Source organism: Meriones unguiculatus, chromosome 5 (assembly GCF_030254825.1).
Source record: "Meriones unguiculatus strain TT.TT164.6M chromosome 5, Bangor_MerUng_6.1, whole genome shotgun sequence".
In the NCBI taxonomy this organism is placed as follows: Eukaryota; Metazoa; Chordata; class Mammalia; order Rodentia; family Muridae; genus Meriones; species Meriones unguiculatus.
The window spans coordinates 107,222,346-107,235,922 of record NC_083353.1 but is presented as its reverse complement, the minus strand read 5'-3'; the positions used below and the strand labels follow the sequence as shown (position 1 = coordinate 107,235,922).

At 39.8% G+C, this 13,577-nt stretch overlaps 1 protein-coding gene across 7 annotated transcripts in view; it reads right to left on the bottom strand.

Annotated features, from left to right (window-relative positions):
• The window catches only part of Zfand4 (zinc finger AN1-type containing 4), a 62,869-nt gene that overhangs the window by 45,843 nt on the left and 3,449 nt on the right, over window positions 1-13,577 (bottom strand). For 6 of the 7 annotated variants that reach the window (XR_009591919.1, XM_060383993.1, XM_060383994.1 and 3 more), the window contains exon 2: window positions 1,926-2,225. Coding sequence is in view for 5 of the 7 variants with exons in the window: in XM_060383993.1 (XP_060239976.1) it covers window positions 1,926-2,187 (262 nt within the window). In the remaining 2 variants the exon portion in view is untranslated. Of the gene's footprint in view, window positions 1-1,925; window positions 2,226-13,577 lie in introns of those variants that run through there. The other variant, XM_060383998.1, reaches the window with a different exon arrangement.

The window sequence follows — 13,577 nt, the reverse complement described above, 5'->3', positions numbered from 1 at the left end:
CCTTCTGGAAGGGATGCCCACACCTCTGTAAACCACTGCCCTGGTTAGTAAGTGAGCTAGCGAGCCAAGGTATATTATTCCCTAAGTGTACAGAAGGTACAATCTTAGGTTCTCAGAAACATATGACACCATCTCCAAACTAAACACTTTCCCTTAATAAGGAAAACGGGCATTTTACACTTGGTAATTCATGTAATCCTGAGAAAATCATTTGCAACAATTGTTAGTATCATTATTCCTATGTTTAAGATTAAGAATGTTAATTTGGGATCCAGCAAGAGATTGTTAGTGTGAAGTGGGTAAAGGTGCTTGCCGCTTGCTGCTAAGCCTGATGAGCTGAGTTTGATCCCCAAGACCTACATTGTAGAAAGAATAAACTCCCACAAATTATGCTCTCACCTCCACAATTGCGCTGTAGCAAGCACATTGCATGTGCACATATAAGTAAATAAGTAATAAGTAAATGGGGTTTAAATAAAATAAGAACGTGATTTTAAAAATTAATGCTAATTTGCTTAGTGGAGTTGGTACTCTGTCCCTTCCAGACCCATTTACAATTCGCTGTCAGCTACCTCTTCCCTCTCTGCTTCAGCAATCACTACCCGGTAACCATGGTCTCCTCAGCCTGTCTTCCAGAAATCCTTTCTGTCTCCCCTCCCACCAGGCACTAGTGCTGAACTCATCAAAAGTTACCCAAAGGAAAAGCCTTCTGGAGGAACAACCACTTCCTTTGCAGGACTAACTCAAGTACTGTCCCTTCTGTCCTCTCCAGCCAAATCTTGCTAATTGGAGTCTTGAGTCTTCCCATGTTAGCTCCAACTGACGTCCAGTGAGGAAGAACAAAGGCCATCCAGAAAAGGAATAAAACTGATTTTTCATGAAGGCTGTTCTTTTGAAGTCTCCTGCAGAACACAATGACTGTCACTGCCCTTGTTGCTTAAAAAACAGAGGTGTATGTGCCACTGTTTGATGTGGTTTAGACTCAGCTACCCCCTGAAACTACCTTAAGGGAGAGTGACAAAGGAAAAGCAAATAATCAAAAACTCAAACACGCAGCCTGGCAGTGATAGCACATGCCTTTAATCCCAGCACTCGGGAGGTAGAGACAGGTGAATCTCTGAGTTTGAGGCCAGCATGTTCTACACAGTGAGTTCTAGGACAGCCAGGGCTACACAGAGAAATCCTGTCTCCAAAAAACCAAAACACACACACACACATACACACACACACACACACACACACACACCTCAAACAACCAGAATCTTTGCTCTCACATTCCCACCCTCCCACCCTTCTGTAATTCTGCATTTAAGTTGGCTGGAGAGCAAACCTAATTAGGACCTTTATATTACAAACAAGTTCCAGTTGCCTCCACCACCAAAGATATAGTTAACATTATGTCAAATTATTTAATTGTCTAGCCCAAACTGAACAACTATAAATGGTAATCTGATATCTGGAAGACTAATTTTAACATAAAGTAGCCTGACACCACAAATATATACACCACAAAAAGATATTACACGCCATTCCATATCCTTGCTATGTTAGAGGTACTTTGACTACATGTAAATATAAGCCAAAACTTTCAGAAAATCTCCACATTATACAAAAAAAGGGAAATAAATTAATTTCCCATTAGCAACAACTGCACAAGTTACAGTATAATTTGTGTATCATCCTAGCCTGCTATAAACTATTTTGAAATATTTATTTCATGCCATTAACATGATGCCAGAGATCTGAATGAAAATCTTGTGGAAGAGGGTAAGGTAGAGAAAACAAAGGAATACAAAGGAGGCAGTTTCTAAGACATGATGTGGATTTCGTTATCCTATTCATTCTAATATCATATGTTTAAAATTTTGTCCATTAAAAACCTTTAAGATCTTTAATCCTCATATTGTAGAAACAAAGACTAGTACCTTCCAATCTTTGAATTTTTCCTTTCACAGAGATAACAGCTTCAAAGGGTGAAACTCTTAGTTCAAAACATGTTCCAGTCAATGTTTCGATGAAGAGTTCCATGGTGTCATAGAAAGGAAGTTTGAAGTAAAATGGTCCCACGTTATCTTCATTGAAGAATGGAGGCTCTTTCCTGTTATCCATTACTTTGACTTTTCTAATTCTTCTGGAATATGTTGTATGCAACTGTATTCCAGTTCTACCCAAATCAGCTTTAAACATTGGTAATACGTATCGTTGTTCATGTTTGAGTTTTATACCTGAAAAAACAAAAATTGTTTTAAAACAGATCTGTCTGAAAGTCTCTCCTTCATTAAGATTTCCTGAATAACTCTGGCTTATGCTGATCTACCTACCTACCTACAGTCTAAGAACTTACTTTACTGCCTTTGCAAACTGTGTCTAGTAGTGAGCGGCCTGTGCTGGCCTCTGAAATCACTCCTGATGCAGACTGTTCTTGAAGAGCAGTATCTTACTACAGCTCCACATTGTTGCTAATGTAGAACATATGGTCAACTGACAATTCTGCTAATATTCAGACTCTACATATTACTGTAGTTCTGTAAGACTTGCCAAGCGTATGTGCGTCCTTTTCTAAATATGTGTCTCTTTTAATCCACATAAAACCTTAGACTCTTTGTACATAATTACAGTGGATAACAAAAATAGCAAATATCTTGATAGGTTCCTTTAAATTTTGATCCACTAAATAAATAACCAATGAGCATTCGGGTTTCCAAAGATTATCAACCATTCTAGCATTTTAAAGAAAGGTAATGAGGGGCTGGAGAGATGGCTCAGAGGTTAAGAACATTGGCTGTTCTTCCAAAGGTCCTGAGTTTAATTCCCAGCAACCACACGGTGGCTCCTAATCATCTATGGTGAGATCTGGTGCCCTCTTCTGGTGCACAGGCACACATGCAGATAAAGTGCTGTATACGTAACAAATAAATAAATAAATAAATAAATAAATAAATAAATAAATCTTTAAAGAAAAGAGGTATTGATACAGACACTAGATGATCTCTACTCACAAGCATGCAATGGCTCATGAGTAGGAGAGACAAACACAACACCGAAGCATAAGGTAAATTAATAGTATAGAACTAGCAGCAAGTGTGATCACATTAAAAAACTGCCATCATTTTGGTGAAAACTTCTTTATCGGGGGTCCTAAGCTTAAACTACACAAATACGTATCTTTCTGAAGAGATGGGAGAGTTTTTCTTCAAAGTAGTTTCACTGAGATATAATGCATATACCACAATTGACTCACTTCACATGTAAAATTCACTCATTTTTAATACTACAAATGTCCAACCACCACAACCATTATGTTGCCCAGTGGTGGGGACTAAGCGAGGGCTGTGGACAAGCCAATCAAGTGTTCTAGAAGTGAGTGACACCACAGCTTCTTGCAATCAACTTTACAACATTTTCACCATCCTGAAACTTTACACCCAATGGCCATCACTACCAATGTCCCCATTCTGCTTCTTAATCCAAGGCAACAACTATTCTACTTAATCTAGCACTGCTAATTCCAGACACTTACACTAATAAAATGATATAATATGTGGTGTTTTGCAACTGGTTTCTATGGCTTTGCAAAATTTCACATCCATGTATCAATACTTCAGCTGGTGGATGAATAACAGTCCCCCATGTGGATCAAGCACGTATTATCTCTCCAGTCAATAGGTTATGGTATTTGGATGGATTTCAATTTGTAGCTAACGCAAACAGTGCTATAATGAACAATCAGCTACCATGTGGACAAGTTTTCCTTTCTTGGTGATACATATTTGGAAAGAAACACGTGTGCCGGGTCACATGGCAACTGTATTAAGCAATTTGTGGAATTATTAAACTGTTTTCCAAGTATTTTAAACCATTTTACAATATACTAACAACAAATAAGGGTGTAGAATTCACATCTTTGTCGATACTTTTGTCTTTTTTATTAAAGCAATCTTGGTGAGCACATGGCAGTGTATCATGGTTGTGATTTGCACTCTCAAATGATTCTGAGCTTCTTTTAGGTGATTATCGGCCCTCTCTGTCTCACCCTTGGAGAATATCTAGTCAAAGTCTGTGGGAGAGACTGGGGAGAGACAGCTAACAGCAATGGTCATTTGAGGGGTAGTATGGAAGCCTAATACAGTAGAAACTTCCTAAAACATATACATACATGACAGTGATCTAAATAAAATTGTCAAATTACGGGAAAAGTCAGAGTCCCAACTGGCTATCTTTTGTCACCAAATGGAGCTTCCAGTCCTGGGATTGAGTTACATCTAATTGAGTTGTCGGCTAAAGGGGCCCACAGGAATCCAAAAAAAAAAAAAAAAAAAAAAAAAAAACCCAGGCTGTTGCCAAGACCATAGGTTTCTCTCCCCAAACTGACAGCAGGGTCCCATTGCTGAAAACAACCTCAGGGAACCCTGTGGAAAAGGGGAGGGAAAGAGTGTAAGAGCCAGGGGGGGATGGAGAACACCAAGAAAACAAGACCCTCTAATTCAACAGGAGCAAAGTCCATATGAACTCAGAGAATGAAGAAGTATGCACAGGGCCTCCACTAGGCCCTCTATGCTTACATTATGGCTTCCAGGTTGGTGCTTTTGTGGGGTTCCTGAGTGTGCAAATGAATGGCTCCCTTGATTCTTATACCTTCTCTTGGGCTCTTTTCCCTCTGTTGGTTTCCCTTGCACAACTTCAATGTGATACTTTTTGCTCTATCTTATATTTTGTTTTGTTATATTTATTAAAAAGGAGCGAATGAAAACCTAGTCACTAGGGTAAAGGCTAACTACTGAACTGTCAATGGAGTGTTTATCATCCACTCCGGAGCAGTCCTTGTGCTCAGCAGTTGGGCAAACATATACTGTACCCCACAGTATTTTTGGTATGCTTTTGTTGGCTTACAGCTTGCCATTATGGTACCACCAGTAGCTACCCTACTACAACAAGCCCTGGATATCCAAACACATTAGAAACATAACAAAATGACCTTAAATCTATTCTTATGAAGATGATAGAGGTCTTTAAAGAGAAAATGAGTAAATCTCTTAAAGAAATACAGAGGAAGACAAAGAAGCCAGTCCTGATGAGACCTGATAGACTAGGGTCAGATGGAAGGGGAGGAGGACCTCCCCTATCATTGGACTGGGGGAGGTGCATAGTAGAAGAGGGAGGGTGGGGCTGGGAGGGGATAGGGGAAGAAGCTACAGCTGGGATACAAAGTGAATAAACTAATTAATAAAAATTTTAAAAATTATTTTCAAAAAATGAAACAAAATAAGGGATAGTGCTCATTCAAAAAAAGAAAGAGAAAGAAAGAAGGAAAGAAAGAAAGAAGTTCAGGAAAATACAATCGAACAGATGAAGGAAATGAATAAAATGGTTCAAGCCCTGAAAATAGAAACAATAAAGAAAACACAAGCTGAGGGAGTCCTGGAGAGGGAAATCCTAAAAAAGAGATCAAGAACTACAGGTGTAAGCATCACCACCAGAATTCAGAAATTTATGAGGAGAAAATCTCAGGCCTAGAAGATAAAATTGAAACTGATACATTGGTCAAACAAAATGTTAAATCTAAAAAGTTTCTGACACAAAATATTCAAGAAATCAGGGATACTATGAAAAGATGAAACTTAAGAATAATAAAAATAGACATACTATAACGCACAGACTCCAAGAAGATAAGCCAGATGAGCATCTTAGGCTTCATGTGTGCCCACTAGTTAGAGGAGTGGGGATATCTCTAATATGAACTACACTGCCTGCTTTTTGATCACTTGCTCCTGATGGGACTGCCCTATCAGGCCACAGTGAGGAAAACAAGCTCACTCCTCATATGAAATAGCTGATCTGGGGCGTCTGGGTAGGAGGGCTCTCCTATTCTGAGAAAACAGGAGGAGGGAGGATGCAGGAGGGTGGGTGGAACTGGGAGGAGAGGAGGGAGGGTCCTATGACCTAGATGTAAATTGGATTGATTAATTAGAAAAAAAAGAATAAGAAGAATAAAGAGAAGATTCCTGGCTCCACGGGTCAGAAAATATTTTCAACAAAATGATAGAAGAAAATATCCCCAATCTAAAGAAAGAGATGCCTATAAATATATAAGGAGCTTACAGAACACCAAATAGATTAGACCAGAAAAGAAAATCCTCTCACCACTTAGCAAAACACTAAATGTACAGAACAAAGAAAAAAATATTAAAAGCTGCAAGGGAAAAGGGCCAAGTAACATATAAAGTCAGACCTATCAGAATTACACCTGATTTCTCAACACAGACTCTAAAAGCCAGAAAGGCCTGGGCAGATGACTTGCAGATTCTAAGAGACCACATATGTCAGCCCAGACTCCTATACCCAGCAAAACTTTCAATCACCATAGATGAAGAAAACAAGATATTCCATAACAAAACCAAAATTAAACCATATCTATGTACAAATCCAGCCCTACAGAACATACTAGAAGAAAAACTCCAACCCAAGAAGGTCAACTATACCCAAGAAAACACAGGAAATAAATAAATCCACCGAAGCAAAACTGAAAGAAGAGAAACACACACAAGGAGAGAGAGAGAAAGAGAGAGAGAGAGAGAGAGAGAGAGAGAACCATTACCAACAACAAAAATAACAGGAACTAATAATCATTGGTCATTAATATCTCTCAATATCAATAGACTCAATTCCCTAATGACAGGAGCTCCAAAAGGAGAACAACAGATCCAAAAAATCTAGGCACAAGGGTCTTTTCTGAGATGGATACTCCGACCGAGGACCGTGGATGGAGATAACCTAGAACCCCTTGCACAGATGTAGCATGGCAGCTCAGTCTCCAAGTGGGTTCCCTAGTAAGGGGAACAGGGGCTGTTTCTGACATGAACTCAGTGGCTGGCTCTTTGATCACCTTCCCCTGAGGGGGGGAGGGCAGTCTTACCAGGCCACAGAGAAAGACAATGCAGTAAGTCCTGATGAGACCTGATAGGCTAGAGTTAGAGGGAAGAGGAGGAGGACCTCCCTTATCAGTAGACTTGGGGAGGGGAAAGGGAGATGAGGAATGGTGGGATTGGGAGGTGATGAGGGAGGAGGCTACAATGAGGATACAAAGTGAATAAACTGTAATTTTAAAAAAGTAAATAAAATTTTAAAAACAAACAAAAAAGACATAGACTAGAAGAATGGATATGAAATCAGGATCCATCTTTCTGCTGTATACAAGAAACACTCCTCAGCAATGAAGATAGACAAATACAAGGCATTTGTTTAAAAAAAAAACCCAAAAACATGAATAAAGCGTAAATCATATATTGAACCACAAACAGTAATAGTGGGTAATGTCAACACTCCACTCTCACCAATGGACATTGACACAGAAACTTAACACAGAAATAGTGAAATTAACAGATGTAGTGAACCAAATGGACCTAACAGATATCTACAAAACTTTTCACCCAAACACAAAAGAATATACTTTCTCCAAAACTGACCATATCATTGATCACAAAGGAAGCCTCAGCCAATACAAGATTAGAACTCCTTGTATCTTATTAGATTAAAGCTGACGCCAACAACAACAGAAACAACACAAAGCCTACAGACTCATAGAAACTGAACAATTCCCTACTCAGTGACCACTGGGTCAGGGAAGAAAAAAAAATTAAAGACTTCCTTCCTAGAATTCATTGAAAATGAAGGCTCAACATACCCAAACTTATGGGACACAATGAAAGCAGTGCTAAGAGGAAAGTTCATAGCACTAAGTGCCTTCAGAAAGTAATTGGAGATCTCTCATACTAACAACTTAAAAGCACACCTGCAAGTTCTAGAAAAAAAGGAAGCAAACACACTCAAGAGGAGTAGATGTCAGGAAACATTCAAACTCAGAGCTGAAATCATTAACTTAGAAACAAAGAAAACAATGCAAAGAATCAATGAAACCAAGAGCTGGTTCTCTGAGAAAACCAAGATATACAGAACTCTTAACCAAACTAACTAAAAGGCAACGAGACAATATCCAAATTAACAAAATCAGAAATGCAAAGGAGGACATAACAAGAGACACTGAGAAAATCCAAAGAATCATTAGGTCTTACTTCAAAAGCCTGTACTCCACAAAATTGAAAAATCTAAATGAAATGGATGATTTTTTTGATAGATTCCACTTACTAAAGTTAAATCAAGATCAGGTAAACAATTTAATTGGTCCTATAACCTCTAAAGAAATAGAAACGTCATTTAAAAGCCTCCCACCCAAAAAAAAGTCCAGGACCAGATGACTTAAGTGCATAATTCTACCAGAATTTCAAAGAAGACCTAATACAAATACTCCTCAAACTATTCCACAAAAAATAGAAACAGAAGGAACATTGCCAAACTCATTCTATGAGGCCACAGAAACCCTCATACCTAAACCACAGAAAGAACCAACAAAGAAAGAAAATTTCATACCAATTTCCCTTATGAATTTTGATGTAAAAATACTTGCAAACTGAATTCAAGAACACATAAAAAACATCATCCACCATGATCAAGTAGGCTTCATCCCAGGGATGCAGGGATGGTTCAATATTAAAAAAAAAAAAAATCCATCAATGTAATCCACCATATAAACAAACTGAAAGAAAAAAATCACATGATCATCTCATTAGATGCAGAAAAAGCCTTCTACAAAATCCAACACCCTTTCATGATAAAAGACTTGGAAAGATCAGGGATACAAGGACTATGTATAAACATAATAAAATCAATATACAACAAGCCAATACCCAGCATCAAATTACATGCAGAGAAACTTAAAGCAGGTCCACTAAATTCAGAGATAAACTAAGACTGACCACTCTAGCCACATCTCTTCAATATAGTACTTGAAGTTCCAGATAGAGCAATAAGACAATTAAAGGAGATCAAGGGGAGACAAACCAGAAAGGAAGAAGTCAAAGTATCCCTTTTCACAGATGATATGATAGTATACATGAATGACCCCAAAAACTCCTACAGCTGGATAAACAACTTCAGTAAAATGGCCAGAAAAAGAAATTAACTAAAAAAATCAGTAGCCCTTCTATATACAAACGATAATGGGCTGAGAAGGAAATTAGGGAAACAACACCCTTTACAATAACCACAAATAACATACAATATCTTGGTGTAACTTTAACCAACCAAATGAAAGACCTGATGACAAGAACTTCAAGTCTCTGAAGAAAAAGACTGAAGATAACAGAAGGAAAGATACCCTATGCTCATGGATCAGTAGGATTAGCATAGTAAAGATGGCCCTCTTACCAAAAGCAATCTACAAATTCAGTGCAATTCCCATCAAAATATCAACACAATTCTTTATTGACTTTGAAAGAACAATAAAACCAGATACACTAAATCTAATAGAAGAGAATGCAGGTAATAGCTTTGAACTCATTGGTACAGGAAACAACTTCCTGAATTGAACACCAACAGCTCAGGCATTAAGATTAACAATTAATGAGACCTCCTGAAACTGAAAAGTTTCTGTAAGGCAAAGGACACTGTCAAAACGGTAGCCAACAAAATGAAAAGAGATCTTGACCAACTCTACATCTGACAGAGAACTAATATCAAAAACATATAAAGAACTCAAGAAATTAGACACCAACAAACTAAATAACTCAATTAAAAATGGGGTACAGAGCTAAAAAAAAATTCTCAACAGAGGTATCTCAAATGGCCAAGAAACACTTAAAGAAATGTTCAGCATCCTAAAGCTATCAGGTAAATGCAAATAAAAACAACCCTGAGATTCCATCTTACATCCATCAGGATGGCTATGATCAAAAACACAAGCAACAGCACATGCTGATGAGGATGTGGAGAAAGGCGAACGAACACTCCTCCATTGCTGGTGGGAGTGCACACTTGTACAGCCACTTTGGAAGTCAATCTGGTGATTTCTCAAAAAATTGGGAATAGTGCTACCTCAAGACCCAGCTATACCACTGCTGAACATATATGCAAAAGATGCTCTACCATACCACAAGAAAACTTGCTCAACTATGTTCATAGCAGCTTTATTTATAATAGCCAGAAACTGGAAACAAGCCAGATGTCCCTCAACCAGATAACAAATAAAGAAAATGTGGTATCACTTAAAGGGGGAAATAGAGGTAGTAGTTTAAGAGTGGGAACAAGGTAAGTAGTAGGAGGAGTGCAGAGAGAAATAAAGGACAGAGATCACACCTGGAGAGAGTAGGAGCAGGAAGGCAGAAGGCCTGCCAAGACAAGAGAAATGGTGGATGGCATCTTGTGGCATCTCTGCCACAAGCTGCAGACCTGAATCAGAATAGGCCTCTGGGAGGATCTGAGGGGGACTCTAGCTAAGACTCCTAATTGTAAAGGCCATGGAGACTGAAGAGAACACCCTTTATCTAGACAAGACTCCAAGTGGACAGAGGAGATCACCAACTCATCCACAAAAAGCTTAACCCAAAACTTACTCTCCCTACAAGACCTGCAGGGACAAAGACAGAACAGATAGAGCAGAGATTCAGGGAATATCCAACCAACGCCAGCCCCAACCCTAAGACCCACCTCATGGAAGAAAGCCTACTAAGCCCTATCACTATTAACGATACTCTGCTATGCCTGCAGACAGGGGCCTACCAGTGCTGTCCTTTTAGAGGCTCCGCCCAGCAACAGCTTAAAACAGACACTGAGACTCACAGCCAAACACTGGACGATGCATAGGGAGTCTACTGGAAAAGAGATGGTAAAGATAAATGGACCAGACATGACAAAAGCTCTACAAGAAGACCACCAGAGCCAATCAGCCAGGACCCAGAGGGGCCTATGAACTCTGAAGCACCAACCAAGACAATGCATGGTCTAGGCCTAGGTTCTTTACTTATAAGTAGCCAATGGGCGTTCTTAGAGGCCTTCATGTGGACTCACTAGTTAGGGGAGTGGGGGATATCTCTGACATGGACTACATTGCCTGCTTTTTGACCACTTTCCCCTGATGGGACTGCCCTACCAGGCTACAGAGGAGTAAGACGAACTCAGTCCTGGGGGCTTCCCTAGAGGAGGGGGGATACAAGAAGGAGGGTAGGACTGGGAGGAGAGGAAGGAGGGGCTAAGGTCGAGATGTAAGTTGAATTATTAATAAAAAAAATGAAAACGAATTTTTTGTGTGAAAGCACAAAAAGAAAAAGAAAAGAAAATATAGTGATTATACAATGGAATACTGTTCAGCTATTAAAAACAAGGACATCTTGAAATCTGTAAGAAAATGGATGGAATTAAAAAATATCCAGAGTGAGGTAACCCAAACCCAAAAAGACATGCATGGTATGTACTCACTTATAAGTGGACACTGGCCATAAAGTACAGGATAACCATGCTACAATCCACAGACCCAAAGAAGCTAAGTAACGAGGAGCGCCCAAGGAGGATGCTTGAATCTCACTCAGAAGGGGAAATAAAATGGGCACTGGAGGTGTATGGAGAGAGGGAACTTGGTAGGAGAGGGGATAGGGAGGAAAGCAGAGGTGGGGATTAGGAGGAGAAAGAGCCAAGGAGAGAGGGCCACATGAGAGAACAGAAATAGGAGGTGGGAAGCATCTCTGGGGCATCCCAGACACCTGGTATAGAGGAGGCCCCATGAAGTCTATGGGGGTCACCCTAGCTGAGAATCCTAGCAATGAGGGATATAGAGCCTGAAGTGACCTGCCACTGCAGCCAGGCAGGACTTCCAGTGGAGGGATAAGGACACCAACCACCCACAAAACCTTTGATCCAAAAGTTGTCCTGCCTACAAGATGTGCGAGAGAAAGACGGAGCAAAGATTGAGGGAATGGCCAACCAAAGACTGGTCCCACTAGAGACCCATCCCATGGGAGAGAACCAGTCCATGACACTATTAAATGTTTCTCTGCTATGCTTGTAGACAGGAGCCTAGCATAATTCTGCTGAGGGGCTTCACTCAGTAGCTGATGGAAACAGATACAGAGACCCACAGCCAAACATTAGACAGAGCAGGAAGGCAGAAGGCCTGCCAAGACAAGAGAAATGGTGGATGGTTAAGTAGGTAGGTAGGTAGGTAGGTAAGTAAGTAAACAGACAGAGAGAATGAGCTGGACTTGATTTGGAAATATCTTTTGGAGATCCTGTGTCTAATTGTAAGAGATTTGGAAGAGTTTTTTTCTCCTCCTTCTTTGCTCCTCTCCTCCCGCCTTCCTTCCCACCAGCCCTCAGCCGTTTGATGTCTTTATTTGGTTCTTTATGTCTGGACAGTATTCGCTTCCTAGAATGAGTTGAGAAGTATTCCCCAAAGATAGGTAAACTTCTTATTATTGTTGCTGGGGATCAAACCAGGGCTCAGGCATGCTACGGAAATACTCTAGCACGGAGCAATTCTCCAGCTCATAGTAAAACTTAGATTTTATTTTGGTATGGGAAACACCTAAGAGCATGGGAAGGATATCAGCAAGCAAGCATAAGTAAAAGAAAGTCAACACTGTTGTGAAAGCATAAGTCAAATAAATATGTGCTGTACGATAATGTCAAATGTTTTCTACCAGAAGAATATGTGGTATCACTGAAGTCACTATAATTCTTGTAAAAAAATATTTATTTTGAGGCAGGGTCTCATCATATAATCCAGACTGGTCTCCTACTTACGATCCTTCTGTCTCAACTTGCACCACAATTATATAAATTAATATCCAGAGTGAGGAATTATACGTGTGTGCTATAATGACTGGCCTAGAAATGTATTTAAAGGTACCCTTGTTCGAAAAAGACTGTTTTGCTAATAAATATCACTGTAAAACATGGCCTAAGCAGGACACACACACCCCGCCTCGAGTTCCCCTTGTCTTGCAGTCCTCATTTAGTCAAAGCAGACCATGGTACATCCATTCGTTCCCACAAACACCAGGACAGCTTCAAGTGACCAATCCTGACGATGTGCCTTACATCTTTCCATCCTGTCAGCCTCTCTATTCACTGATTAAAACTTAATTCAGGGTTTCATTAGCTTTCAACTGAACAGCTCTCAAGGACTGACTAGCTATGATCTTTGATTCCTGTGCTTCACTATACTAGCCAGCCGCTGGGTTTGTTGCTGTTTAACTTCTGGAAAGAAAATTTCAAAATACTGATTAAGGGTATTATTTTATCACATTATTTAGTACTTACTTTCCATTGCCTAAGTTTAAGAAGGGGGTAAAGCTACACATTTGGAAATTATTATAGTGAGACCTCACAAGCAAGGGAAATGAACCCTAAGCTAACGACGTGAAAACTTCCCCCTTATTACTAAGGAGACTCTGCCCTTTAGGGTAATTTTAGATCTACAACAAAACTGAGCAGAAATTCTGAGTCTCCAGGTAGATCTGTCCCTTCCCCGCCTCCAGCAGCCTACGCTCTGTGGTAGCGCTTATATTATTAACATGGGAGGGACAGACACACCATTATCTCCAGCCCAAAGTTTATGTTAGGACTCACTCTTGGTGGTGTACATACTACAGGCGTGGCAAATATATAAAAATGTGTTTACCCTTGCAGTATCAGAGTATTTTCAGTATTCTAAAACTTCGCTGTTAGGGCTGTTGACCCCACCCCTTCAA